Source organism: Crotalus tigris, unplaced genomic scaffold, assembly GCF_016545835.1.
Source record: "Crotalus tigris isolate CLP2741 ecotype Arizona unplaced genomic scaffold, ASM1654583v1 scf7180000024369.3102671, whole genome shotgun sequence".
NCBI lineage: Eukaryota > Metazoa > Chordata > Lepidosauria > Squamata > Viperidae > Crotalus > Crotalus tigris.
Window position 1 is genome coordinate 880283 of NW_024100539.1, and position 27639 is coordinate 907921.

The 27639-nt window shown below is 39.6% G+C and overlaps 1 protein-coding gene across 1 annotated transcript; it reads left to right on the top strand.

Moving 5' to 3' along the window:
* On the top strand, positions 1–27639 carry RND3 (Rho family GTPase 3). The gene is made up of 5 exons (XM_039327827.1): positions 1–387; positions 1609–1696; positions 16273–16382; positions 21526–21660; positions 25731–27639. Exons 1-5 carry the CDS (start codon positions 238–240, stop codon positions 25980–25982), a joined length of 735 nt encoding a protein of 244 aa, XP_039183761.1. The 5' UTR covers positions 1–237; the 3' UTR covers positions 25983–27639.

Consider the following 27639-nt stretch of genomic DNA (forward strand, 5'->3'; position numbering starts at 1 on the left):
AGTGAAACAAAGCAGTTTGCCTTAGGATCCGGCGCGGAGAGGTGGGAACCGAGCTGCTTAATTCAAAGGATCGACGAGCGAGCCTTCGTTTGGCAGCGATCCGGGAGATTCCTTTTGCGCTTTTGGATCGTTCCCTTCCTCCCCCCGCCCCCTTTCCTCGAAACTGGTAACTTTCGTGGTTTTTTTTTTTTTTAATCAGAGAGAGCGAGGGGAAATCAAAAGATTACGGACATCTCAATGAAGGAAAGAAGAGCGAGCCAGAAATTATCCAGCAAATCGATCATGGACCCTAATCAGAATGTGAAGTGCAAAATAGTGGTGGTGGGAGATACGCAGTGTGGGAAGACGGCGTTGCTTCACGTCTTCGCCAAGGATTGCTTTCCCGAGGTAAGTTTCCACCCGCCAGCCTCGGGGATCACTCGAAGTTTTTGAAGCTTCGTCCCGGCTGCAGGCGAGACGGATTTCCCAGTCTCTCGTGGCCCTCAGTTAATGCGGAATGCCAAAGAAATGCGACCTGATCCGGATCCCTCAGTTTAGAAATTAGCTTGTCCCGGACCCGGGTTTGTGGGTGATAATGGGGGGGGGGAGAGAGAGAAGTGAGAGAGAGAGAGAGAGAGAGACTGTGATCATCAGGATCTCAGCTCCCCAAGTCTTTCCTCTGAGAGACTTTAGTCTAGCTCTGGATCCCGATTGTGCTGTCAGGATTAAAGCTGCTTCCTCGCTCGTGATTAATAGTGTCACCTAGCCACCCTGCTGGTGACATAAAGCCTGTCGCCTTGGCTGATATATTAGCCCTGGACTGGTTCATTGCCTTATAAATCACCAGTGAGGAAATGGACTGGATGCCCTTAACTTCTAGTTGCTGTCCTTTATCCCTCCACTCTTTAGAAACCATGCTTGGGTTCTTCCCAGTAAAGCTTTGCTGAACTTATGTATAGCAATTGAGTTAAATGTAATAGACCCTTGCCTCCATGATTTAGTAAATTTAACTTGTTTAAGTGAGGAGTGGATGAAACCCTAAGAATCTGTTTAAAGCATACTTGTGCAAGCAGATAAACTCCAGCAGGACTTTGTCAAGCTGCACTGTACATCCATTGTAAAAAAATATTTTTGTGAGGGGTGGGGAAGGAAAGAATAATCATGGGGGTGGGGGGGGCATCCAGACTTCTGCCCCCTTGATTGAGTATTGCAAAGGAGACAAGATTCCTCATCTGGGAGCAGAATCCATTTTAATTTGTCCTTCTCCAAGCTTGGTGCCCACGGAACACTTTGAAGAATGACTCCCATTAGTCCCATCTACCCTGACCTTTGAACCAAGCGTGAACAACCGAGAGGCTAGGTTGACTTTCAAGATCTGAGAAGGATAAACTTGGTGGGAGGAGGTGAACAGAGCCTGATGCCGCAATGTACATACGTTCCAAAGCAATAAAGGAAAGTGGTATAGAAATAAAGGGATGACCCATGGCTGAGCGGTCCCAGGGAAAGATTTGTGTTCCCGTCTGAGTCTTTGAATCTTCGAGAAGGAGGAACAAAAAAAAATGTTAAAAGTGATGTGATGTTAACTTTCAAAGCGACCGTAACACTGTGCTTCTCTCTTTTGTTGCCTAGAATTATGTGCCCACGGTGTTTGAGAATTACACCGCCAGTTTTGAAATAGACACACAGAGGATAGAGCTCAGTCTCTGGGACACGTCTGGTAAGAGCCTGGCTGTGTAGCAGGAATTCTCCCCTTCCATGCCATTCCAATGACTCATAGCTGCCTTGCATCCATAATTATAAGGCTTCACTCAAACCTCTGTTAACACCCTGTTGATGAAGTAATTACTTGCCATCTAGAAGGCTGCCTTTTTCAGAGGGTTATGTGTATGTCTTGTGTGTCTTTGTCAGATTTTTGACAGAAAGTATTGTGTCCCCTCCTCCGTCCTTTCTTTGTTTTAATTGTAACACTTTCTGCAGTGTGGTTAATGCTTCCGTCATGTTTACCTGATTTTCCCCCCTTCCCTCTTATTTTTAATTCTCTCAAGGGTCTTAGGGTAATTAGCTGAACAGATGGGAGAAGGTTATACTGGCCTATTGTGAGCCATTCTTTTTAATATTTGCCTCCACTGCTGGGGGAAGCCGGCATGTGTTCTCCTTCTGGTAATATGTGATTATACAGCCGCAAGAAAATGAGTAAATACACATATGCCAACGTAGATTGTGGGGGTGTACGTGTTTCTCAGTGGGGTTTTTTTCCTGCCATTTCGGCACGCATTTCCCACATATTTTCTCCCCCCAAATATTCTCCACCGCAAAATGTGTAGGAAGGCCTCCACTTAGTGGATATGAGGTGATTTTAGCTTGGGGGTGTAATCCCTGGAGGATTTGACAATACATCCAGCAGGGGGTGGAAAAGCTTTTTGAAATGGAATTTGACAAAAAGCTGAAAGAAGTTTAAAGGCAAACTTGAGTTTTATGCCTGAGCATAGTTCAGTTAGGTAATTCTAGAAAAGGGGTTATGACAAGGTAGGTAATTGAGGAGTGGGTTGCAGAATTTCAGCAGCTGAACAAACTTTATACCTTCCAATTGTTTTTAACCCGCAGCAAGAAAAGGGCTCTTTGTGCTGTAAAATTTGTCTTGGGATCTCTAGTAATTGGGATGTAGACTTGAAATTGTCATATTCAGGTCACTCTGTATGTAAGGTTAACTGAGGAAAATAAATGGCAGGAGTTCCTCTCATCTGAGCCATTATTGTTGTGTATGTGATATAATTTGGTCACTTTTAGTTGCTGCTTAAAGTAGCCTTGTTTACTAAATCTAGGAACCATTGTTTTGTAGCAAGACAAATCAACATAGCTTGAATTGACTAGCAATCATCCTGTGGCTTTCAAACAAGAATCATTCCCACACCTACATGGGGATATCAGAGCCTGAACCATGGGCCTCCTGAGTGATGGTCCTTCTCTTCCCCTGCCTTCCATCTTGCTAAATTACAACACTGGAAACCATTGCTGTTCTCCTCCCCCCCCTGCTGTGCACCAGATTGTCTCGCAATCTTCCAGATGAATTTTCTGCCCCATAAATCATCCTCTTGAGTCTTTTTTACCTTTCCCCTAGGCCAGTGATTTAGTGCTAGGTTTATAGATACTGTAATCTCAGCCCATGTTCTACCCTAAGGGAATAACATTGAGATGATGGGGGAAATTAAAGAAAAAAATGTAACCTGGATCATTTCTGAGAGACTGAGACAATAGTTGTATAAAGAGAATAATCTGTGTTTTCTGGTGGCGATAGATAGATAGATAGATAGATAGATAGATAGATAGATAGATAGATAGATAGATAGATGCTTGCACAGTTCATTGCAAAGCTTTTTACAGATTATATATATATAATCTGTAAAAAGATATATCTGTAAAAAGATATTATATATATATATAAAACTTCTTTCAGGCCAAATGTGTAAAGGGCTTTGCAATGAACTGTGCTAGGGGATGCTAGAAGCAATGTACACAGATACACTGATGCCCTTCAGGACTTTCATAAGGCCAAATTCTCTTCTAAAAGAAGTGGCTGGATTTTGTCTTCTCAAGAACCACTAGAGTCCTAAAGTCTGTCGTGGCCTAATAAAATCAGTTCCGTTTAGCAATGAAATACATTCATTCAAGCACAGCATTCCAGAAAGAGCAAAACCAGGAAATGCTGGACTCTTTCAGTATTTTATTTATTAAATTGATATACAGGTAACATATTAGCAGGGTATCTTAGAAGCCTCTGCTAAGGGCATAAGAATTTTACTTCTCTCTCACCCTTTCTTCTGACTGATTTTATATATAAATCCAACAATGGAGATGAGAGCTATAAAATTCTTAACGCAGAACAAATGCAATCTTCCTGGTTCACTGTCATTTATGATGATTAAAAAAAAAAAACAGTGCTACTGAAGAAGACCAGGAGTGGGAGGGAAAGAAGGGTACAGGATGATCAGAACAAATGGCAAGGCAATCTGAACTCTTGCCTTAAGCCTGTTGTGTGTAAGACCACCCTGTGGGTTAGCATTCTTCCAAGGTAAAGAAACCCAAAGAATTGCTGAAGAGGATGCCTCTTTTACAGCCTAACACCAAGTACAAAGCTCTTGCTGGTTTTAAAAACACTTCTAAGTATGAGAGCAAACGTTTGTCTGCTGATTGCAGGAAGCAACATTATGAAATCACATTATGGCACAAAGAATTGTCTGATGGGAAAAGGATGTTAATAAAAGTCCCAAATGGCAAGTCTGCATGTCTTGTACATTGGGCAACATTTCTGCAGCTCTTTTGAAGACACCACAATTAAGTTCTTTCTGCTTTAGCAACCTTCCTCATATATTACTGCTGTTGGCATCATTGGAATGCAAGCTTCCAGATGTGGATGACAGCTGGGAGGCCCATAGCTCTGATTTTCTTTCTCTTTCCTCCTCCTCCCCCTACAGAGGAATGTGTGCTGCTTTTCTTGCTCCACTGTGGTGGAACAAAATTAAAATCGCTACCCCATGGCAGGAGAATGAGCATAAAATGGAAAAGTGCAGAGAAGGAAAATTAACATAAAAATCTCAGAACTTATGCTTGTATTCAAAGCTGGAGGTCTCCTAAAGTATGGTGCGTGTTTAAGGTAGTCTGTAGAAACATTTTGTTTTTAAATTTAATGAGTAAGAATTAAATTCCATTAAACCCAATGGGCCTTATTCTAAATCTAAGCCAACCAGTTTAGATTAGGATCTTACTGACATATGTTAGTTATTAGAGTTATAATTATAGGCCTGATGCTCTATGAGCTGGAGGTGAAGAGAATTAACAATTAAAAATCTGGCATTTACTGGGTTAAATTTCCAGGAATTTTTATGTTGCTAAAGAAAATAGAACAATTTCTTCCTGGCATGAACCAAAGATAGCCTTCCATTTCCAACAGGATATGATGAAACAGACTTCAAAAACTTTCAGGAGATTGCCTTGATTCTTAATTATCATGTTTTTGTATGTTGATTTCTTTTGCTCATCTGTGTCCCATGATCTCTTCTACACTGCCCTCTGATATTTTTTAGGTGTTCAGTAAACGGGCTATAACTCTAAAACAAAAAGTAATCCTCATTTGTATTATTCACACTTGTGGGTTACTGGGAAGAGAAACCTTAGTCTGATATTACCCTTCTCATCTTTGTTAAAGATTAACATATCTTTTGCAAGCCTACTGTAGAGAAAGGACTTTTCTGTTTGCTAGACTTATTCTCAGCTAGAGATTATAGAATTGCAACATGTCTCTGAATCAAAATCTAGGCCTAGTGTGAACTGCATAAACTTTCAATTAAAGTCTGACTGCTCAAGTAGGACAAATATCAGAGTAGCAATAAATACCAGTAATGGTCTAAAATAGTCAACCTGTGATCTTCATAGTGGGAATCCAACTTTCATTGTCATCTTTATCATTGGCTGTGCTGGCTAAGAAACTGGCATTCAGCATCCACAGGGCTGCATTGTCAACCCTGTTAACCACATAGGGCAGGAGTGTCAAACTGCCAGCCCACAGCCGGACACGTCACCAGGAAACCGTGTCCACCCCATTGTCAGTAATGGGGAAAAAGCTCCGATACGTTGCGCGACATTACGTGACATTGCAAGTTTGACATGTCTGACATAGGGGAAATACTTCCTTGACTGTGGATGATAATAGGGGCAAAAGGATGGCAAAACAGAATAAAAAGAACAAAAGGATATTTTCCCATTGGGAAATTCCAAAGTTGGTATAAGTTTATGTATGGAAAAAATGTGATGTTCTACTATGTACTTTATTTAGAGTATACTACTAAATAAATTGCTAAAACAGTGAATTTTTATAGCTTCTTGTCTACCAGAGCTAGTCTATTGTATAATTGAACACAGTTCAAGAAAATGATGCCTCACTTTTAATGATACCACTTGGGTAGTGCTCATTCTTCATATGTTGGTTGAGGCTCCCAAAATATTTCAACATGATTCTTAGTCTCTTGTGTTCTCATTAAACAAACGGTCTACGTTATTTCACTGTACATTTGAGATGAACATTCCTGAATGAGTAGTGTCCTCAGTTAACAACAGTTAATTGCTGTTTGACCAAGTCTATCCATTTGGGGTTAAATTGTGTACAAAGGTTTAGAAATTAATAAGGACAATAAATATCTGAATGTTTTATGCTTTAATCTATCCCTAGTCCTGCTGAGATTGCAAACACTCAAATGGCAACCAATAGAGTTATCTTAGAGCCATTTTCATGAAAGTCAAGAACTCATTTTTAAAATGTGAGAGAGTGAAGTCCAGCCTTCACGGTGTTTTTGTGTCATAAATCTAGTAAATTAGGGAACAGGCAGCAATGGCATTCTGACATGCTTAAAGCATCTATATTATGGGCAGACAGTCTAGCACAGTGGTTCTCAACCTTTCTAATGCCGCGACCCCATAATACAGTTCCCCATGTTGTGGTGACCCCCAATCACTTATACATCACCGGGTGCCAGGGGCGTGGCCAAAGAAAAGGGGGGAAAAATGGTGGACAGCCTTGTTTGGCGACCCCCGTGAAATGGTCGTTCGACTCCAAATGGGGTCCCGACCCACAGGTTGAGAACCACTGGTCTAGCAACTCTCTCTTCCATCAAGGTGGAATCCAGCTTCTGATTATGTACTCCTGACTCAGACTGACCTCTTATGACAGGGGCGGGCAATCTTTTAGAGACCAAGTATGATATATATGACAATTGTGGAGTGACCAAAAATAGCAAAGTTGATGAGGCCACCTTATTCATGTGAGACGCCTTGATTTTTTTTGATGAGAATGCTATTAAACCATCTTCTGCCTCTTTTATATCTAAAGTTCTCATTTCCCAACTCAAAATTGTGCAGGATTGTGCTACCTTGCTCAGAGGAGACTCCCCCACAACTTGGGAGTTGCGTACAACCCTGAGGTTGAAAGTTGCCAATCTTGACTTTTGATATGCTGTAAGATGAAAGCCAGTTTGGTGTAATGGTTAAGGCATCAGGCTAGAAATCAGGAGACCTTGAGTTCTAGTCCCACCTGAGGCACAAAACCAGTTGGGTGACCTTGGGTCCATCAATCTTTTTCTCAACCTTAGGAAAGTGATGAGGGCAAACCACTTCCAAAATCTTGCCAGAAAACTGGAAGGCTTTGCTCAGGCAGTTATGAGGAGTCAACATAATACAAAGGCACCAAAAAGGGGAATACAACCCTGTAAGTCATAACCTGTAAAATGTATTAAAATGCATTAACAATATTAATTGTACATTCCACAGACAAAAGTACCTTCCCAAGGAGAGTGTTCTAATATTGTCTCATTAATCTAAATTGCACATAAAGTGTACCAGCCGGATTGGACAAAATGACTCTCTTCCCTGTTGCAGTTACTAGAAAATAATTTGCAGTAAATTATTTATTCTTTTACAGTCTTATCATACAGCTGGTTGCCACAGAAGATGAACTAATTTTAGCAGCTTTATTTTGTTATATCTTATTAAGGACTCAAAGCACCTGAAAGGTGTATCCAATGAAAACTGTATGTGTGTTTACTTGTTTTTTTTTCCTCATCTTAAATACTATCTATCACATCTAGCAGATGTGTTTTATATTCTCTCATTCAAATTGTTTTCAGGCATTCAGATTTCAGTTATATGGTAACCCAGTGCTAAATCATAGGGCATTGAAGATGGCTAATATGTGAATTTTGATTAAGTTTAATTACAAGAAAAACATGATGGCATACCAAGAGACCTTGATGACTTTCAAATTAATTGATTTTGATATTAATCTATTAGGGTAATCCAAATATAGTTTTCCTAGATAGGTTGGACTTCATTTCCCATAAATCCTCAAAGAATGTTATCATAGATCAAAGTAATTTGTCTACTGAAGCATTCTGTGGCCTTTTGGAATGTTGGAGTGGCCTGCAAATGTATAATTTCATGGGACATTTCCTCTCCTTGATCAGTTTAGCAATTAGCCACTAGTTTCCCAGATAAAATATTAATCACTGTGGATTGTCAGTCTTCCAAAATGTTATCTCATCGTCTTGGAGAAAGGGCTTAATAAACTCAAACTGGGTAAATTTTCCTGCCTCCTGAAAAGAATATGATAAACACCATCTGACTCCTTTGCAATAATCAGGATTGTTATACATGATAGAATTGATTTTAAAAGCCATCCATGATAATTTAATTGGATTTAAGAAGGCTTTTCATGTATGACATCTGGGAGGTAAGCATTATAAACTGACAACCATTCAGCTTAGGGAACTGGTACTGGAGGCAATGGGTCAGCCTTTCATTCCTAGATCAGTGGCAGATCCCTGATCCAAATAGTGATAAACAGTTATTACAAGTTATTGTTATACTTTCAGGTTCCACTTCTACAGCAGTGGCATTTTCTGCTGCTCTTATATTTTACATTTTGTGTTTAAAATCAGCCGTGATGGCGCAGTGGTTAGAATGCAGTATTGCAGGCTGGCTGCCCATTGCCAACAGTTCGATTCTGACTGGCACAAGGTTGACTCAGCCTTTCATCTTTCCGAAGTCAGTAAAACGAGGACCCAGATTGTTGGGGGGGGCAATAGGCTGACTCTGTAAAACCGTTTAGAGAGGGCTGTAAAGCACTGTGAAGCTACATATAAATCTAAGTGGTCTTGCTATTGTGCTTATTAGACCAACTTTTCAATGGTCCCACAATGATAGACAAGCTTTTGAAAGTTTATTAAAAATCTTGATCAGGCAGCAAGGGGAAACTCTCATCAGGCAGCAAGAAGGAAAACCTGGGAAAGAAATGGTTAGAATGAAGCTAGAGAACCTGCATTTAGCTATGTCAGGTTGACAAACGGGATCAAGATGTTAGCTATAGATCAGGTTTAGAGGAAGCCCAAGTGTCCTTTCCTAATAACAAAGATACCAACATATGGCATGCGTGTGGTGATGTTGTGACACAAGATCTGCTCTCTCGCATTTGTGTTGCAATGTGGCATGCAAATACATAAAGAACAGAGTTTGTGCTGCGATAATACCATGACACATTTCCTTATCTCTCCCTCCCCTTTCTGGATAACTTCACTATCCAAAATTGTTCAAGGAATAACTTTATTGATGACCAAAAAGATCCAAGTAGCAAAGTACAAATGCAATCTAAAATTTAGCAGTAGATAAAACAGTTTAACGGATAAAATAATTGATAAATATTACAGAATACATTGCAAGTTCTAGCTTGTTGATGTGTTCATGAAGCCTTTGTTTTATAGCCATAGTTAAAATTTTGGCTATCATCAAATATTCTTTCAAAAGCAACTGGGAAAAAATTGACTTTCACCCTTTCCCTCTTGGAAAACCTAGCCTTTACTTGGAACTTTCACCAAATGTACCAATTTTTAATAGGTAGAAAATGAATAGAATCTGGACAGTTATTATATGGATAAAACCATATCTAATGCTAATTATTTTTTAAACTTCCCTCACTTTTTCTACTTTGTTTTCCACTTCGTTGGATAATTTCTGAAACATTCCTGTGTTTATTTTATGGGTTGACTTCAAAAATTACTACTTTGTAAAGCAAAATGCTACTTCCTGAATAGCCAAGATGGAAGCTTTATTTTCTGGCTAATATTGAAGCCCTATTGCGTGCCGTTCTCTGTCAAAAACACAGCATCTGGGAGAAAAAGTAGTTTTTCTTTTGCCTTGCCTTCATGTAAGTAGGCATGACCCAGTTATGTAACCAAATGCATTTCAGACCATGATTTGCTTAAAGCCCATTTATTTTAATACATAACAAAGTTTTGGCATGCGTTCTTGATCTCAACAAAACAGAATAATAAGAGATCAAACAAGATTTTAGAAAGGCTCCTTGTAATTGTAGTTTACCTTTCATACCCTCATGAAACTAGCTAGTTTTAGGCTGGAAGAAGAAAGTGGTCATGGCAAAATATTGCTGAACTACAACTTCCACTGCTCCCGAAACACAGGGACAGTGGTGAGAAATGCTTATGGTTTTATGTTACCTTTGGTTTTGTTGTAATAAGTAGCCTACAGTTGTACGATATAGGTTGGATAGAGAATGATTTTTGACTAGAGCTACCCCCCCTTCCCCAAATGGTTATTGAGACAAGCTAATGTGTTGGAGAGATAAGCTTGACATGGAATGTTAGCTTCACAGCAGTAAACTTTGACATGGAACACAATGTCAATACTAAATGCAGATTCCTAATCTCTGTGAACTTCATTGATAGAATAAATTCTGAATCCAAATATTCATCGGATGTACAGTGATCTACTCAATCTGTGCCACTTCAGTGTTTTGGGCAGAGTTTCAGGGGTTTTTTGTTTTTGTTTTTAATCATCTTGGGGAAAGATTGAACAGAGTGCTATTGAGCTGTCTTGAAAAGAGACTTTTTAGATTTAGCACACATTCTCAAGATTCCTCAGCTCTGAGGATTTGGTTCTAAGTAAAAAGGTTGGGAGGATAAAGTGCCCTATTGAATTCCATCTTGATGCCTTTGTTCCTAAACTGCTGTCTTCTTGGGCAGAGATAAAGGATGGCTTTTGAAAGAAACCAGAAAATTTCTTAGGAAACATTCTTTAACTATATATTCTTGAAGGTTGTATCATACAACAACATTCTTCCGTTGTTCCCTCACATTTTTTTCCCAGATAAGAATGCCAGATTGTTTTCCTCCTATCCTTGGATTCAGCAAATTTATAATTAAATAAGGTGACTCTGGCTTATCAGTATATCATTCATATACATGTACATATATGGTGTATAAATCTCCTGGGAGGTGACTGAACAGTTAGGTATGTGTCTAAAGAATTGTTATTATATTTTGGGGGCGAGGCTCCTCATTCTTCTCTTATGCAAGCAATATCTCTGCCAAAACCCTTAGAAGTTAAGGGTTTATCATGCCTGGACTTGTCTCAAGAATCTTCAAATGAGAAGAGAAGGTGGCACCCATGCTAAGAGCTATACAATAGCTGTAGGTCGGAAATTAAAATATTATGCATTTCCCCGAAATTAGTCAAGGTTATGTATGCACAATGATAAGAGCATAATATCTGGCTATCAGTGATTGCACTTGAGAGAACAGTGGTGTTGGAATAGCAGCTTAAAAATATGTGATCATTGTTAACATTCTTTAGTTGACTGTAGGTGTGCCATAAAAGGATAACTTAAGAATTTGGCCAGCTAATTAATTGCTGCCAATCTGTGGCCTTGCCAGCAAAAAATATATCTAATATTGAGTTTTAGATATGTTTCTTAAAGGCTGCTTATTCTTTTATCAGGAGAAGGCAGGTGGGACCAGTGACTTTGTCCTTTAAAGATATGCAAAGCAGATTGTGATGGCCAAATCCAACAGTTTGTGTCTTTTCCTTGAGAGATAGGCCAGGTAGGAACAAAGAGTGATCATCTGACTTTTTGATTGTGGCTCAGGAAAGGTCAGCAGAAACCTCTCGCAACTACACTACCCAAAAAAAAAAAAAAAAAAATAGACAGGAGAGACCATTTGGAGGCTGAGCTCATCACAAGAAACCATGATTTGATATTGCATCTGAATACACTATAAACCAGTGGTTCTCAACCTTTTTAATGCCACAACCCCCAACCGGTCGTAAGTCGAGGACTATTCAACCGGTCGTAAGTCGAGGACTACTCAACTGGTGCGGCACCGTTTGCAGAATGGGACTTTTGGCGGGCTTAGCAGGGCAGAGACAGCCTGGACAATTCCTATTGGCTTTTGAAAGCCAATAGAATTAGACTCTATTCAAGAGAGTCTATTCTATTGGCTTTCAAAAGCCAATAGAATAAAAGGGAGTAGCACAGCTAAGGAAAAGGGGAGAAAAATGGCGGACTGCGTTGTTTGGCGACCCCTGTGAAATGGTCATTCGACCCCAAATGGGGTCCCAACCCACAGGTTGAGAACGACTGCTATAAACATGTCAGTTGCAGAGGTCAGAAAGGTCAGACAAGAACACTTTTGTCTTAAAAGTAGGGTCAATACAGTATTAACTTAATTGCAAAAGATTTCAGCTTTCATATCCCAGGGAAAAGAGTCTGGTGACATATTATGGGAAAGAACTTGGCAAGATGTCCTGGTAAATTTCTGTTAAGCAAGGTTAGTTATGTTTGTTTAGATCAGGGGTGGGGAACTATGGTCCTTTTACGATCTGTGAACTTCAACTCCCAGAATTGCCATGCTGGCTCAGGAATTCTGGGAGTTGAAGTCCACAGATTGTAAAAAGGCCATAGTTCCCCACCCCTGGTTTAGATGGACAAATATCTGTATCCTCCAAGAGTAATTCACTTTTTGGGGGTGAGGGCTATGTTTTAACTTTGAATGACATGCCACAGAATACGTCTCACTGTTTACATTTAAGCTCAGATGAATACATTGTTCCACAAATGTTTAATGGCTGTTAAACATTTCTATCACATTAAGAATTGTAATGAGGTAGGCCTCTTTGGAGTTACTTTAGCGTAGGCTTTCTTCTCCAGATGTGAATTCTTTGGCCAGCTTGTTCATTCCTGAGTATTCTAGGAATTGTGTACACATCTGGACAACATCCCGATTTGGGATAAGTCATTCTAGAAGTTACTTTAGCTTTGGGGAAGGTACACATTTTTCTCTCTAGCAACCCTATTGCAGTAGTAACTGTTCTGCCTATGAAGTGCTTGGCCGTGTTGCCAGGTTCACGCAGGAGTCAGTGAAGCAGCAGTGAGATACTCAAGGTTTATTGTTCCTGTGTAAAATGTTAGCTGTGGTATTGACACGATTAATACACAGAAGACCATTTGAGATGTCCGACTTCATCTTTTTCTCGGTTCCTAATCCAAAACTTACAGAAATGATGAGAAAATTATGCCATCGACTGTCCTCATTGTATGTACTGTTTGAATGAGGGCTAATGGAATTGGGTCATGTGCAAAAAAAACCTAAGGGAATTCCTTCTTCCTCTAGAACTTTAAATAGCTTGTTGAGCATTTGATTCTTAGAATGGGAGAGGTGCCTTATATTAGCCTATGTCCAGGAGCAACTTTCTCCAATTTATACATAGGCCTGAAATTAAACTTGAAAGGAAGTTGCAGATCAGCTTTTCCTGGCCGGGGCTTTGCTCCATATGTTCCTGTTTCTTTCAAAAGCAGCATACCTCAAATTCCTTCCTTCTGTCCAGCTGCCCCTTCCCCCCCCCCCCAAGATGAGTCCCTTTTGCTGTTTACCTTAAACACCCTGAAACAGCAGAAGGTGTTTTAGGGGGTGGGGTGGGGGCATTTTGCAGAGTGCTCTCTATCTTGCTAAATTATAATGTTATACAACCCCTAGCTTGTCTGTAGCATGCTGCAGATTTAAAATATGACTAGTTCCCCAAAGCCAAATGCGATCTGATCACCAAATGTTTGCGTGTCATCTTCCAGCAAACAGTATGCAGCTAACTATTATCCAGTGCATTGATGGAGAATGTCTGCCAAGAGAAGACCCCTTGGTAGCCAGCACGGCACCATCCCTGCTAAGATTTGGCTGGCTCTCAAGAGCCCTAGGGTGTGCTATACAAAAAAATGATCGGGGGGGGGGGGGACAAGGATCCTCTTTTTGACCATCAGGAAATAAAATCTAGCCCAGCGAGGACTGAGCATATGCCGTAGTCCCCATGTCATTGTTTTAAAAGAAAAGAAAAGAAAAAGGTCTAAAAGAGCTATGGGATAGATTATTCTACTGGTTGATTGAGTTTCTTCAAAAGCATTTTTTTTTCTGCCCTGTTTTGTGGCAGGTCAATGATAAGCAGGAGTAAATGTGTTTTTAAGGATGCAGACTAATTCTTCAGATTCCTGGGAGAGAGACCAGTCAATCATTTAAAAATACTTAAGCCATTGACTTCTTCAAGAAACAGCCTGTTCTAGCAGGCCTTTTTAGTTTCATGGGAACTGCTCGCAAAGACAGTGTGGCTGGGGGCAGTGTGGAATTCTGCATTCCAGAAGACCAATTCCCTCTAATGACCTATCATAGATTTGAGCAGGTCATTAAACGGAGGGTGCTCCAAAGGTTTCTTTTACTGATATATGATGGAAGTGACACTACAAATAGGATGGAGAAAATTAATAGTTACATGTAAAGGCAGGCCAGACTTATGGCGGCTGTGGCCAGATAACTGCTTAGGGTAGGGACTTAGTTATACCCTTGTTGCATATCTGGTGACCCGCAAAGCTGTGGGCAGTCTGATAATTCTATCAGTGTTATGATAATGGCTGTATAGAGTCAAATATACAGAGAGAAGCAACCTGGAATTAAGGAGAAACGTCTTAACAATGAGGACAATGAACCAGTGGAACAGAAGCTATAGGTGCTTCATCACTGGAGGGTTTTTAAAAAAAAAAAAAAAGATTAGACAACCACCTATCTGAAATAGGTACCGGGTCTCCTGCTTGAGCAGGGGGTTGGACTAGAAGACCTCCAAGGACCCTTCCAGCTGTATGCCGATTGACTAACGACCAAGCTTCAACAGAAAAGTCCTATTGTCTTTGTGACTTCATTGTGGCCAAATACATAGCTTCTTGTTGCCCACTCTGTAGAGATGGGATGCTAAGGTAAGTGAATGATAGCTTTGATCGTAGAGAGTTTTTCTCTATTTGTAGATGTTGTTTCTGGCTAGATGATAGGCAGGGAACATAAATGAGAGGTTTATTGAGTTTCTGGTGGTTGCATTATTGGGTCGCAAGTTGTGACAAGCTAAAGGTGTAAGTGCATAGAGCTTTACAATTAAAATGCTTTGCTTAACGATAGCAACTGGTAACTTAAGCAAGGGAGTTTTAAAGTGCAGCGTCACATGTCGGCACCAACTTGTGATGATCGTTGTGGCAGTCCTAGTTGAGTCCCATGTGGTTGCAGCCTATTGCAGCCTCTCGCCATTTGTGATCCCCTACCAGCTTCCCTATTGACTTTGTTGGAAGCTGGCAATGAAGGTTGTCAATGGCAAACACATGACTGCGGGCTGCTGCAGCGGGACCCATCATAAGTCCCCATCATTCAGGGCTGTTGAACGGTCACTGACTGAATGGTCATTCATCATGAAAAGAGGATATAACTAAATAATCATCCAGCTGATCTCCAGCACTCTTCTTTGTAGCAGCAAAGCTCTGCAGAGTTATAGTAGTTGGATATATAATAGGGAGATAATGCTTGGGAAGGATCAGCAGCTTTATGGGAATAGGCTAAAGCAGGGGTAGGCAACTTTGGCTCTTTTATGACTCGTGGAGTTCAACTCCCAGAATTCCTGAGCCAGCATGGCTCAGATTGGAAACCTCTCCCTTTCCCCTCAGCATGGCTGGCTCAGGAATTCTGGGAGTTGAAGTCCATGAGTCATAAAAAAGCCAAGGCTGCCTACCCCTGGGCTAAAGCGTTGTATATATTTTCCCATTTTGGAACTGGCCGTCTCAGGTACGGCAAAAGTAATACTGAGAAGAGTGTATTTCTCTAGGGTTCGGGCTTGAAGTGAACTTAATATAGTGCTTAAATCTAGAATTCAATCAAGTTCTGAAAAATGCTGAGGTAACAATAGCTGAACCTAACTACATTAGTCATGCAACAGAAACTTAGAGGTGTGCGTCATTTGACTACAGCTGTAGACCTTTTAAAAGAAGGCAGACAGCTCCTGGGCTCTCTGGGCATAAATGCAAGAGATTTTAGTGAGCTTAATCATGTTTTAATTCTCTGGGGAGACGGGAACAATTTCAAATTGTTGTTTCCCGTCCAAACTGTATGTGAGAGCTGTTTCTGGGCAGCAATGTTGCACATCCTTCATTTATGGCTTACCCATAAGACTTACCCATATGGGATGAAGAGGGTCTGCATGCCCATTGGTTACCCTATGTGATTATGCCTTCTCTCTTAGTAAATGTAAAACATGTTCAAAATATGGTGACCATTTCATCTGAAACTAGTCTAAATGATATGACCTTTAATTGAGAATATGGGGTTGTGCTAATTCTAATGGATAATAGAAACTTCAAGGTGAGGATCAGGAAGTCACGGTACATGTGACACATGAGAGTTCTCTAATCTAGTATTCTCCAGATTGGATCGGGTTGCACTTGTTAGCACTGTCATCAGAGCTGAAGTCTAGTGCATTTGGGGAGCACACGATTAGAAATGATTGTCATGTGCCACGATTAAAACTCTTGGGGCACATAATTTTGTGATACCTATGTGTTTTTTTTCTATTGTATAACCCTAATTTAATTTATTCCTGCAGGGTCTCCTTATTATGATAATGTCCGCCCACTTTCCTATCCAGATTCTGATGCCGTCTTAATTTGCTTTGACATTAGCCGTCCAGAAACTCTTGACAGCGTATTGAAAAAGGTAGGTGTTTTAGAAATGTGCATATCTATGAAACACTACTGTTTTCATTTTTATATATTTAAATACGTACTCTAGGCTGATGATTGCAAAAAAAAAAAGAATAGTTCATCATTTTCCCAAGCATATTTAGCTCTTGATGATAAGCATTGGGCATCCACTTTTGTTTCTCTACTTGGGGTTTGAGTTAAAACATTTAGCTTAATGCTGAGAGGGATCAAGGATGTATCTCTTGGTCTATATGTTGGCCAGGAATTGTAGATCAGTAAAAGAACATATAATCTGAATCTTGGAAAACTAGATTGTCAATCTAGGAATCATAGCTCAAAAGAACATATAATCTGAATCTTGGAAAACTAGATTGTCAATCTAGGAATCATAGCTCAGTAGAAGAACATATAATCTGAATCTTGGAAAACTAGATTGTCTATCTAGGAATCATAGCTCAGTAGAAGAACATATAACTTGAATCTTGGAAAACTAGATTGTCAAAATCCCAGCATCCTCACCATTGGCCAAGCTGACAGGAACTGCAATAGACTATAGCTGAAGAAGAATAGGTTTCCCATTGGTTCAAATTTAGTGTAAGGCAATGTTATTATTAAACTATTTATTGACAACAAAAAGAGCCATTGCCCTCAAAAGGAGGAGAACACTGAAATTAACATCTGATTATTAGTCAAATTACAAACTATGTCTTTTTTAATTGACTAATATGATGAATTTCTTACAGCTGCTTCTTAAAGGCATGAAGCATTGCTTCTTCAACTTTCCCTCTTAAATATAACATTTGTTTTTATATGTTATGATGTATGCCACCCAGAGTCATTGGTTCAAATGGGGGGGGGGGGTTGTACAGTAATCAAATAAATAACCCATGAATTAAATACTCAGAAGCTGAAATAATTTAGTTGACTCAAAGAAGGTGTTCCGCCTAGGCCGCAAATTAATCACTGTTAGATTTGGGTAGAATTTTATCTTTATTCATTACAATATGATCTGACGTCTTTCTCATCTCATACATTATGAATAATTGACTATTCTCTCATTCATAATTTTCTATATTTTGATGTCTAATCCTAACACTGTATTAAAATTTCATAAAATGTTAGGAACAACTGGAGATATGTCAATAAATAAAACATACTGAGGAATATCTGCTTTTAGCGATTGTTTGAAACGATTGAAGATTAATGAAGAAATGACATGTAAAGCAGCCAGAAATGTAATTGAAAGGGACTAAAATTAGAAGGATCCATCTTTATTTCTTTGAATTATGGAGGGACCAGAAACATTATTTGAAGCACCAGTCTTAAAAAAAATAATGGAACATTCTCCTCTCCTGGGATACTTATAAGGAGAAGGAGGATATCTAATCAAGCATTTGTAAAACTGCATGAAGGCAGGATCTCAAGCCAATGACATACATGAAACATTATTTTCTAGTTTTCTTGGATGCCTTTGTTCCCCTATATTTTTTTGATGTAACAGGATAATGGTTAAGAACCCGTGTCCTTCCAGAAGATATGTGTGTGGAGATTCTCAGTCATCCAGGTCATGATTGCATCAAAGGTGCTTTTTGGGGAAGCTGAAATTCAGTTATCACCTGGAAGACTCAAAGGTGCTTTTTTTTTTCTTTAAAAGAAAACTGGATTGTTTTTATCCTTGAGGAAGAAAAAGAAATTGTTTTTTGTCCAAGAAGCTTCCTCAGTTCCATCCCCTCGCCATCAGAACTGAGGAAGCTTCTTGGCTGAGAAGTGAAACATTTTTTTCCTCAAGGAAAAAAAAACAGTTCCGTTGCCTTTTGAAGAAAAAAGCACCTTTGAGACTTCCAGAAGACACTGATTCTAGAATCTGCCATTTAACATAAATGATGAAGGCCTTGTTAGAATCCTTTTCTTCCCCTTTTGCCCTGAGGAACAGAGTGGGGAGATTAATATTTCACCCTTCCAATAGATTTTTTTAAAAAACTAGGGCCCTTTCATATTTACTTCCAATTACAGAGGTGAATGATGTTAAAAATACGAAAAGTACAGGTTCCAAAGTGACATTCTGACCTACAGAGAAACCTTGACAAATTTCTGTATCTTGGCTTCTGTTTTTACCTTCAGCCTCTCTAGATCCCAAATAAACCTCTAACTCTAACCTGTAGCGTAAAGGTTTCATATTACAATTTAAACACATGGTTATTGATATCCACCTTCGCATTACTATTGCTGCAGTGGTTCCCTTGTTAATCCTCCAAATATTGCTGGACCAAGCAGTATGGTGAGCAATGCCAGTTTGACAACATCCAAGTTTCTGTTCCCTGTTTTATTATATAGGAAGTAGATTTCTCATTACTTTCCAGACAAAAATATTTAGAGAAATGTTAGTGCTAATCGTGATACTCCTATAAGTTAGGATCCATCAATTGAAGATAACCTTTACTAGGAATGTAATCAAGCAATCTACTATGTTCAGTAGGTCTTACAGATAAATAGTCCCCTGGACTGCAAGGCGATCAAACCGGTCAGTCCTAGAGGAGATCAAGCCTGACTGCTCTTTAGAAGGCCAGATCCTGAAGTTGAAACTCAAATACTTTGGCCACCTAACGAGAAGGAAGGACTCACTGGAGAAGAGCCTAATGCTGGGAAAGATTGAGGGTGATAGAAGAAGGGGATGACAGAGAATGAGGTGGCTGGATGGAGTCCCTGAAGCAGTAGGCATGAGCTTAAATGGACTCCAGAAAATGGTAGAGGACAGGAAGGCCTATAGCAGTGGTTCTCAACCTGTGGGTCGGGACCCCATTTGGGGTCGAACGACCATTTCACGGGGGTCGCCAAACAATGCAGTCCGCCATTTTTTTCCCCTTTTCCTTAGCTACTCCCTTTTATTCTATTGGCTTTTGAAAGCCAATAGAATAGACTCTCTTGAATAGAGTCTAATTCTATTGGCTTTCAAAAGCCAATAGGAATTGTCCAGGCTGTCTCTGCCCTGCTGAGCCTGCCAAAACTCCCATTCTGCAAAATGGTGCTGCACCAGTTGAGTAGTCCTCGACTTACGACCGGTTGGGGGTCGTGGCATTAAAAAGGTTGAGAACCATTGGCCTAGAGGAACGTTGTCCATGGGGTTGCGATGGGTCGGACACAACTTTGCAACTAACAACAACATAGATAAATAGATGGGAATCCCAGGAACTAAGGGATTTGAACAAGCAATATATTCGTGTATATTAGGTATGCTCTAGTTTTAAGCAAACTTTCAGCCATAAGGAGAAGTAGGGGAAAGCACCTGTGATCTTCTACATATATTAAAAGAACAACTGCCCAGGCCTCGTATATCATTCAGTTACCGTGTTTTCTGTGGTTAATTGTGACTAAATTGGATTGCCTTCTTTTTTTCTTTCGCTGCATTGCTGATACACATTTTGTAACCTAGCCCATTTCTAGAACTGCTGCTGATTTAACACATTCCACCTTTCTGCAGTGGGAAGGAAATATACACCTAGGCGCTTGCTGCTAAGCTGCTTTATATTAAAAAGCAAGTCAGTTTTCATACTGTACAGACTGGCATTTTGTGTGTGCGCATGACACAGGTTAAGGCCACAGTTTAATGATTACAGTACACGAAATTTAGGGAGCAGTTGAAACTTGTTCTCTCAGAAACTCCCATGATTAGATCTGTGCTGTCGGTTGATGTGATGACTCAAATGCAGGGCAGCTGGGCCACTATCTGTAGGGGATGCAGAGGCTCATCTTGCCAGCCTTTCTTCCTCAGCCCTCTGGAGTTGGATGGGTTTAAAATTAGCAGCACTACAGAAATTTAAGACTTGTCCTGACAGGCCAGAAACTCCCATTCTCCATAAGATGGCTTCTGATCTTTGGTGAACCATAAGAGACAACTCTGCATAGAAACACAGTGGTGGTGATAGTGGTATATATGTAAAGATATATAGATATACAGTAACTGTAAATAGCATAGACCAGGGGTCTTCAAACTTGGCCCGTTTATGACTTGTGGACTTCTACTCCCAGAATTCTCCACAAGTCATAAAAGGGCCAAGTTTGAAGACCCCTGGGATACACATACATCTTTCTACTATGTTGGATGTGGAGTCTTTGGTGATCTCTGAGCTTGGTTGTTTGCTTGTAGACATTTTATAACCCAACTAGATAGCATTATCAGTTCTAGTGGGTGTGGTATTTGCTCCCTGTTTATATACAGTAGCACCAAGGTAGCACTGTAGATTTTTAGATAGAGTGAAACGTTTCTAGACCTATAAGATCTATTTGCTTCAGAGCCATCTGCTGCTGTTATTTGGCATTGGACATGGTTGGGAGATTTTACATTGGGGAAAAAAAAGGAGGGAAAGGAGGAAGAGGATGATAAGAGAAAGATATTAAGGGTCAACATCTGTGGCCAGAGGTTAAAAAAATGTTAAAATTAAGATTTTGGCAAAGCAGTAGTATACTATTGTAAACCACCCAGAGTCAGTCAAGATAATGAGATGGATGGCGTATAAATTGAATAAAAAAATAAAATAAAGCTCCAGCCTTTTTGCATATATTTATCAAAGGGATAGGACTTTGTTCACCATGCTGTGATTACTCTTGATTTTTTTTTTTTTAACTCGGTCCACTCCTGTGGATGCTGGAGCTACTTATGGTCCATGGATTGTACTAATTCTGCACTCTTTAATGTAGTTGAGAACCTTGGACTGTGGGGAAAAAAGCTGTTGAAATCTAATCCATGCGTACTTGAGGATTCATACAAATTTGACTGGAAGAAAAGGACTTAAATGCTAGGCATCTGCAAATGCAGATGATGTAAGTGATGCAAACATTATTGAATGTCCATCCTGACACCGCAAAGCAGACATTTACGATTTGAGTCCAGAATAGAGCAGAACCTTACAATCCTATGCATGTTTACTCAGAAAAAAAAGTTTTATTACCTGTGACTGATTTTACTCACAGATAAGGGTGTGTGTAGGATTACAATCCAACACTATTTAATACTTTAATTGGATGTTTTACTGTTACATAGCACTTCAAGTATACAGCTAATCATGATAGGGATTAACACTTTAAACTTCTCAGTGAAGCAAGATGCTCTACTGTGTTCTTATGGCATTGGTAAGATCAAGAATATCTTATTTTTACAGTGGAAAGGAGAAATTCAAGAATTTTGCCCCAACACCAAAATGCTTTTGGTTGGCTGCAAGTCTGATCTGCGCACAGATGTTAGTACGCTTGTAGAGTTGTCCAATCACAGACAGACACCAGTGTCATATGATCAGGTAAGTTCTGAAGATTCCATATTTTGCTTGTTACTTGGGCAGACTTTTCTACTGATGCTTCCCATCACTATTTGTAGTACAGTGTAGCAAAGACAGACATATACGCTACACTGATTTTCACCATTCATAATTGCTACGGCCACTGAGAACTTGTGTTGAATTTCTTGAAACCAGAGAATATGAATTATTGACTCGTGGTGCTTGTAGAGTCATTGCTTACTTGCAGAGCTCACCCTGCATTAAGAGAGCCCAGGTTCAGTTTGTAGTATGTCCAGATAGGGCTACAGAAATATTGAACTATTGGTGCAATAGTGGTCAGTCTTTTTCATTTGGGTGCCTGCACATTTTCTTTGAGTTCTGTCTGGGGCAACAGACATGCATATGGACCCCTGTTTCTTTTAAAGACTTCCCCTAAACACAAATGAAAGTCTACAATTTTGGTTCCATTCATTCTGGGTGGGGGTTGAAAATAAAGTCCTGGAGGGGAGTAAATTTGAGTGGCAGGTTCCCCAACCATTCCTAATGAAATGTTGCCCAGTAAGTTAGCAAAATGGACTAATGGATTGACTCCAGGAAGATAGTCCTATGGCACAGGCTCCACATTGGACTGGAAATCATGATACAGAAAGTTGATATTTTGTAGGAAGGTTTTTCTTGAACAATGCCAGTATTGCTACATAGATTGTGAAGCTCAAAAAAAAAAAGGAAAAAAGGAATGGTCTATGCATGAATGATTGCATGTTGCTATGACAACACTCATTAGCGTGTTAGGTAAAACCTAGTCATGGTGGTTTATATGAACCTACCCATTGCAGCTTATTCCATAAGTTGAGTTTAAAGCAAGCTGTGGCTTCTGCAGTATATAAAGAAAGCACAATAGCAGAAATGTGTTTACACGTATCCTACCAGAATCCAATTACTCAACAACTTCTGAGGACTTCCGTGCAAGAGCTTTTGTGTGAACAGAATCCTCTTCAAAAGGAAATGGGTTTTTTTTTTCCCCTTGACAACTCAGAGTATAATCTGCAGAAAATGTTATCAACAACTGCGGGCTTTGTCCTCCTCCTTCTTTTCTGTGTTGCTTGAGCTAAATTGCTAAACCGGGCAGGAGTCCCATTTGGCTTCAAAATGTTCTCCTCCCTTTTGTGGAAAGAGTGAGCTGAATGTGTATTTCCTTTTGTCACGATAAGCAATAAGGCAGAAACTGGCTGTTTTTCTTTAAAGAAGCAAAAAAAGTAGGGAGTCTGTCTAACAAATGTCTCAAGCTGGGAATTACCATCGTTCTCCCCCACGAAGATGGCAAAGGACTTTTTTATATTATTATAAAGCTGCATCATCCTAAATCTAATGTAACACAAGTGTCAAAAAATCCACTTCCAGAACATTTCCCGAGGCGAATAGATTCAAACTGCATTGAAAACACTAATTATACTTTTAAAAAAAAATTGATTTCAGCTGGCATACAACTGGTTTACAATATGCGGACTTCTGTTTGTTGTTGAACACCAAATCACATCAACCCTAGCCAAATGGTTGATGGTGATGAAGTTAGGAGCTGCAGTCCAGCTATGTCTGGAAAACAACATAGTTGCCTTGCAGTCTTGAGGTTTCTTCAAATTCTACAGCTTCAGGATATTTGTCAACCTTTTTAGGTCTGCCACATCTGATGAGATCTTGACAATATTGTTACAAGACCTTGTTAGACAGTGCTGAATGTTCACAAAATTTCACATGAAATTTTGGCATCCACCCCCGTTCCCCCAATGATTACATCTCAAAGGCGATATTTAGAGATATCTGCTAAAAGCAGAGAAGCAAAACAATGACAGAGCTTATGTCATGAATCTTCCCTATTTTTTAAAACAAGTTACAGATGAAACCATTTTTGTCCTGAAGAAACAGGAATTAGTTCAATTTGAATTGTCAAGAAAATAATCAGGATTTTTTTTTCACACAATGTTTGCTTTCTAAATTTTATCGAGCTGCAATTGAGTCTTATGAACAAATTTATTCCTATACAGCAGGGGTGTCAAACTGCCGGCCCATGGGCCGGTTGCATCATACAGAGACCGCACTTACCCCAGCTCCAGCAATGCAAAAAAAGTTGCGATACGTCGCAACACGCGGCGAGTTTGACACCCCTGCTATACAGAATCTATAGGAACAAATAGGAGTAAATACCTACAGTTTACAACATAGATGAATACTGTGATAAAATGGGGAAAGAGTCTTTTGGTTCTTAGGGGTGGGGTGATCTTGATAGTAGTTTCAAACTAGAATCATATGGCCTTAAATCGGGGCTTCATGGTGTACAGCATGACCACAATCTTATGTCTTTGAGGACTACATTTTTGTGGGCACCAAATTGTAGCTTTGTAAAATAACGTATGAAACAAATACGTCTCTGTGGCTTCCCATTAGTGCTGGTGAATTTAACTTTCTCACTGCAGATTGATTGTCATGGATAATCCAAAAGCTATCTGGTTGCCCCTTCAGTTGTAATGAGACAAGCCATTTAATTATCTTGATTTATTTTTCTCCCAAAAAACGTTTGAGTTTGCACAAAATTATGCAGCTTTGCTCCGAGAGTCAACTCAAAGTTCCAGCTCTTATTAGCTAAGCAACCAACAACCTTTGGTTTCTGAATGCCTTCCAGATCATTTCCATTGGGCATAAAGTTCTCCAGTCAGTGACAAAGTACAGGAGACATTTCCTAACGTCAGTAGTGAGACCCGTATTTGTACAACTGGAATATGCAAACTGTTCTAAGTTCTAGTTGAACAACATTTTTCCCCTGTCCCAGGCTGAGCAAATAAGCATTAGTACCCCAGCAGGAAAGTCAAATATTTGTTTTTTTTTTTTCAGTTTTACATGGCCTGTATCTCTTCCGGATGCTTTAAGACACTAAATGGCTCAGAGGAATAAAATTATAAATCTGATTGATAGACAACATATATCTTGTTTATTAATTGTTGGCTTAGTGAAAGTTGAGGGCTTCTAGAAAACACTGTTCTTTGCCTACATAGTATAACAGTAGACTTTTCTATGTTGAAGCATATATGGGTGATTTTAGAGTCAAATTACAGGTTTTAGCAGTCTTGACTAGCAGTGGAAAAAAAGATGCCATCTACTGTCCAGAATCTTATTTCAAGGAGCTCTACCCTATTCCTTTAAGAGAACAGAGAAAGTGGATTAACTTCACCACATTTGAGTGGCTTGCTTCATCTTTTGAAGCCAGTAGGGTTTTTTAAGTCAACAACTATAGGTCATAATCTAAACTAGCTGAACTATTCAACCTTGTATTTAGAGGGAAAGATAGCAGACAGCCCAAACCCCAAAGACTACATTGGTTGCCCCATAAAGAGCGGTCTGTACCACAGTAATTAAAAGCAATTTGCTCAACTTGGGAAGAAAAATGTGTCTTTGTCTGCTATGTTGGATCCGTATATGAACCCATCATATAAAATTGTGTTAGGAATCTTTAGATCTTTTCCCCCTTGCTGTTACTTGTTACCGGTCGTATCTAATCCATTTCGTAAGGTCTGCTGATGAGAGCACACACAGACACTTCACTGTAGGATTGCTCATAGGAACATGAAATGTTCAGACCATTGAGCCAGAATTTAGGATCTGATGATTGTTGCCTATCTCTGATTCTGTTACTTCTCCATGAGTACTCTCTTTGAAATAGGTGTGGTTCAGTAAGAGCTGTTTAAAACAATGGGACTATTGTCAGGCTATCAAACTACTTAAAAATTCCACTATCTAAATTGCTGTCAAAGATCATTTAAGGCTGTAATGTAGACAATAAGACCTAGAATCAGCCTTTATTGGTTGAGTGTCCTGCAAATTCATCAAGGTTAAAATTCCTAGAATTGGCTGTGCTGGTTGGGATTCTGGGAATTGTAGTCCTAACACATCTGAATTATATCTAGGTGTAGAAGTCTGTTTTTATGTGCCTGATTGTTCTATATAAAAGCAGTATCGAAAAGAGAATATGACTTTGTTTAGATTTGAACTGATTTTTACTGAGGGCTAATATCTGCCTCTCTTTTGTCTTTTCTTCCTAGGGTGCAAACATGGCCAAACAGATTGGAGCAGCCACTTATATTGAATGCTCAGCTTTGCAGTCTGAAAACAGCGTACGAGACATTTTTCATGTGGCGACCCTAGCCTGTGTGAACAAAACTAATAAAAATGTTAAGCGGAACAAGTCGCAGAGGGCAACAAAACGAATTTCACACATGCCAGGCCGGCCAGAACTCACCACAGTCACCACAGATCTGCGGAAGGACAAAGCAAAGAGCTGTACAGTGATGTGAAGATTCAAGTTTCTCACTCAAGATGGCCAAGGACCATGTGTTTGGGGGGATAGATGACAACTCAAAAAGAAGTGCCCAGTGAAAATGGCCTATTGTGTGGGCATGCCAATGCTTAAAGGCCACCGTTTCCCCTTAGTAGCAAGAACTGTACTTGAGGGGTCAGTATGTAGGGAATCAGTGGGAAAAGATGGATCCTGAAGGGTTGTTGAAGCTACTTGGATGAAATACCAAATATGAACAAAGCTATTTGAATGTGCTAACATGGCTAAAGGATTAAGTAGCATCCAAGAAAATGATGTTCTGGAGGAAGCTTTTTTTTTCAGTCTATTTTGAATACCAACTTTGATTCTGATTACGTTCTAAACGATACTCTCAGATCTAAAGTCGAGATTTTCCTACTCCTTTCATTGTGAATTTTGGCCTTGTGATGCAGTTTTAGTTTTTTCCAAAGAATATATCTTTGCCTTTTAGTTGAACCTTAAAAATAGGAAGAGTTATTCTGGAGGAGAGTGCTCTTAGACTTTAAAAATATATGTTGTGTGAGAGGATTAGAGTGAAGGGAGAAATTAAACACTTTTTTTTTCAGATTGTTCAGAAGCTATTATTGTGAAAACACGGATGGATAAGGAAGAGGGTTTTAAGAATCTCTTTTTCAGAGCAGATCTTGGATACGACATCTTTCCCTTCATGTTGACCATCATTTTGGATAATGGGCTGAAAATTAAGATGGATTTCAGTGGCTTCTTCAGGAATTGTATACAACAAGAATGGCATAGACAGAAAAGTAACCTCCAACAAATGGTGCTAAGAGTTAGCTATAAAGGAGCTTAGTCTTACTGCCCTCCTAACCAGCTCCTTTAGTGTGAAGGAAGTCAGCCACAGCACTGTGTGTAAGAGAGTAAGTGCTGTTTTGCTATATGACCTTTTCTACAGTTCTGTCCTGGTTATTTTCTGTTTCAACTAGCACATAAACCAACCTTCTCCAATTAGCTCCATTAAAATGTATCTCAGAGAAAGAGAAAAAAATGGCTGCGTATGGATGACCGTCTCTTATTACACATTTCTGTTTACTTGTAATGAGCACTCTGAGGAAATGGGGGGAGGAGCCCAAAGAATGTTGGAGCCTTAACAGGTCCCATGTGGAAACAGGATATTGCATTAATCCTGAAGGTCTAATGCAAGCATATCCAGACAGTGATCATTAAACATTACTCGGGTGACCCAGATTCTGTCAAATTCCTTTTCCCTGGCTGATGACTATTGTTACATCTACTAGGCCAATCTCAAAAATAGTTTGCAGATGTTGTTGCGCTTTGGAAGACACTGCAAAGCTCTGCTGAGAATATCTCTCTGGCTTGTCAAAAGCCAGCGTTTTCTCCAATGCTTCATTTTTGAAGTACTTCCACACAAAAGGTCCAGATCTATTGCCACCGTGATAACGCTTTTGATTGATGCAATGGTATGCTTATGGCAGTATTAAACAAACAAAAAAGCTGGCAAGTGCTTTCCGTATTTAAATATTGTAAAATGAGAAATAAGTTAACTGTTTCAGCAGAACATCACTTTTTAACAAATGTTGGTCACTTTGTATGGTTGGTTATTGTTTCTGCAGTATTTATTTTTCTTTTAAATAAAAAATGTTTAGTCGTTGATTACA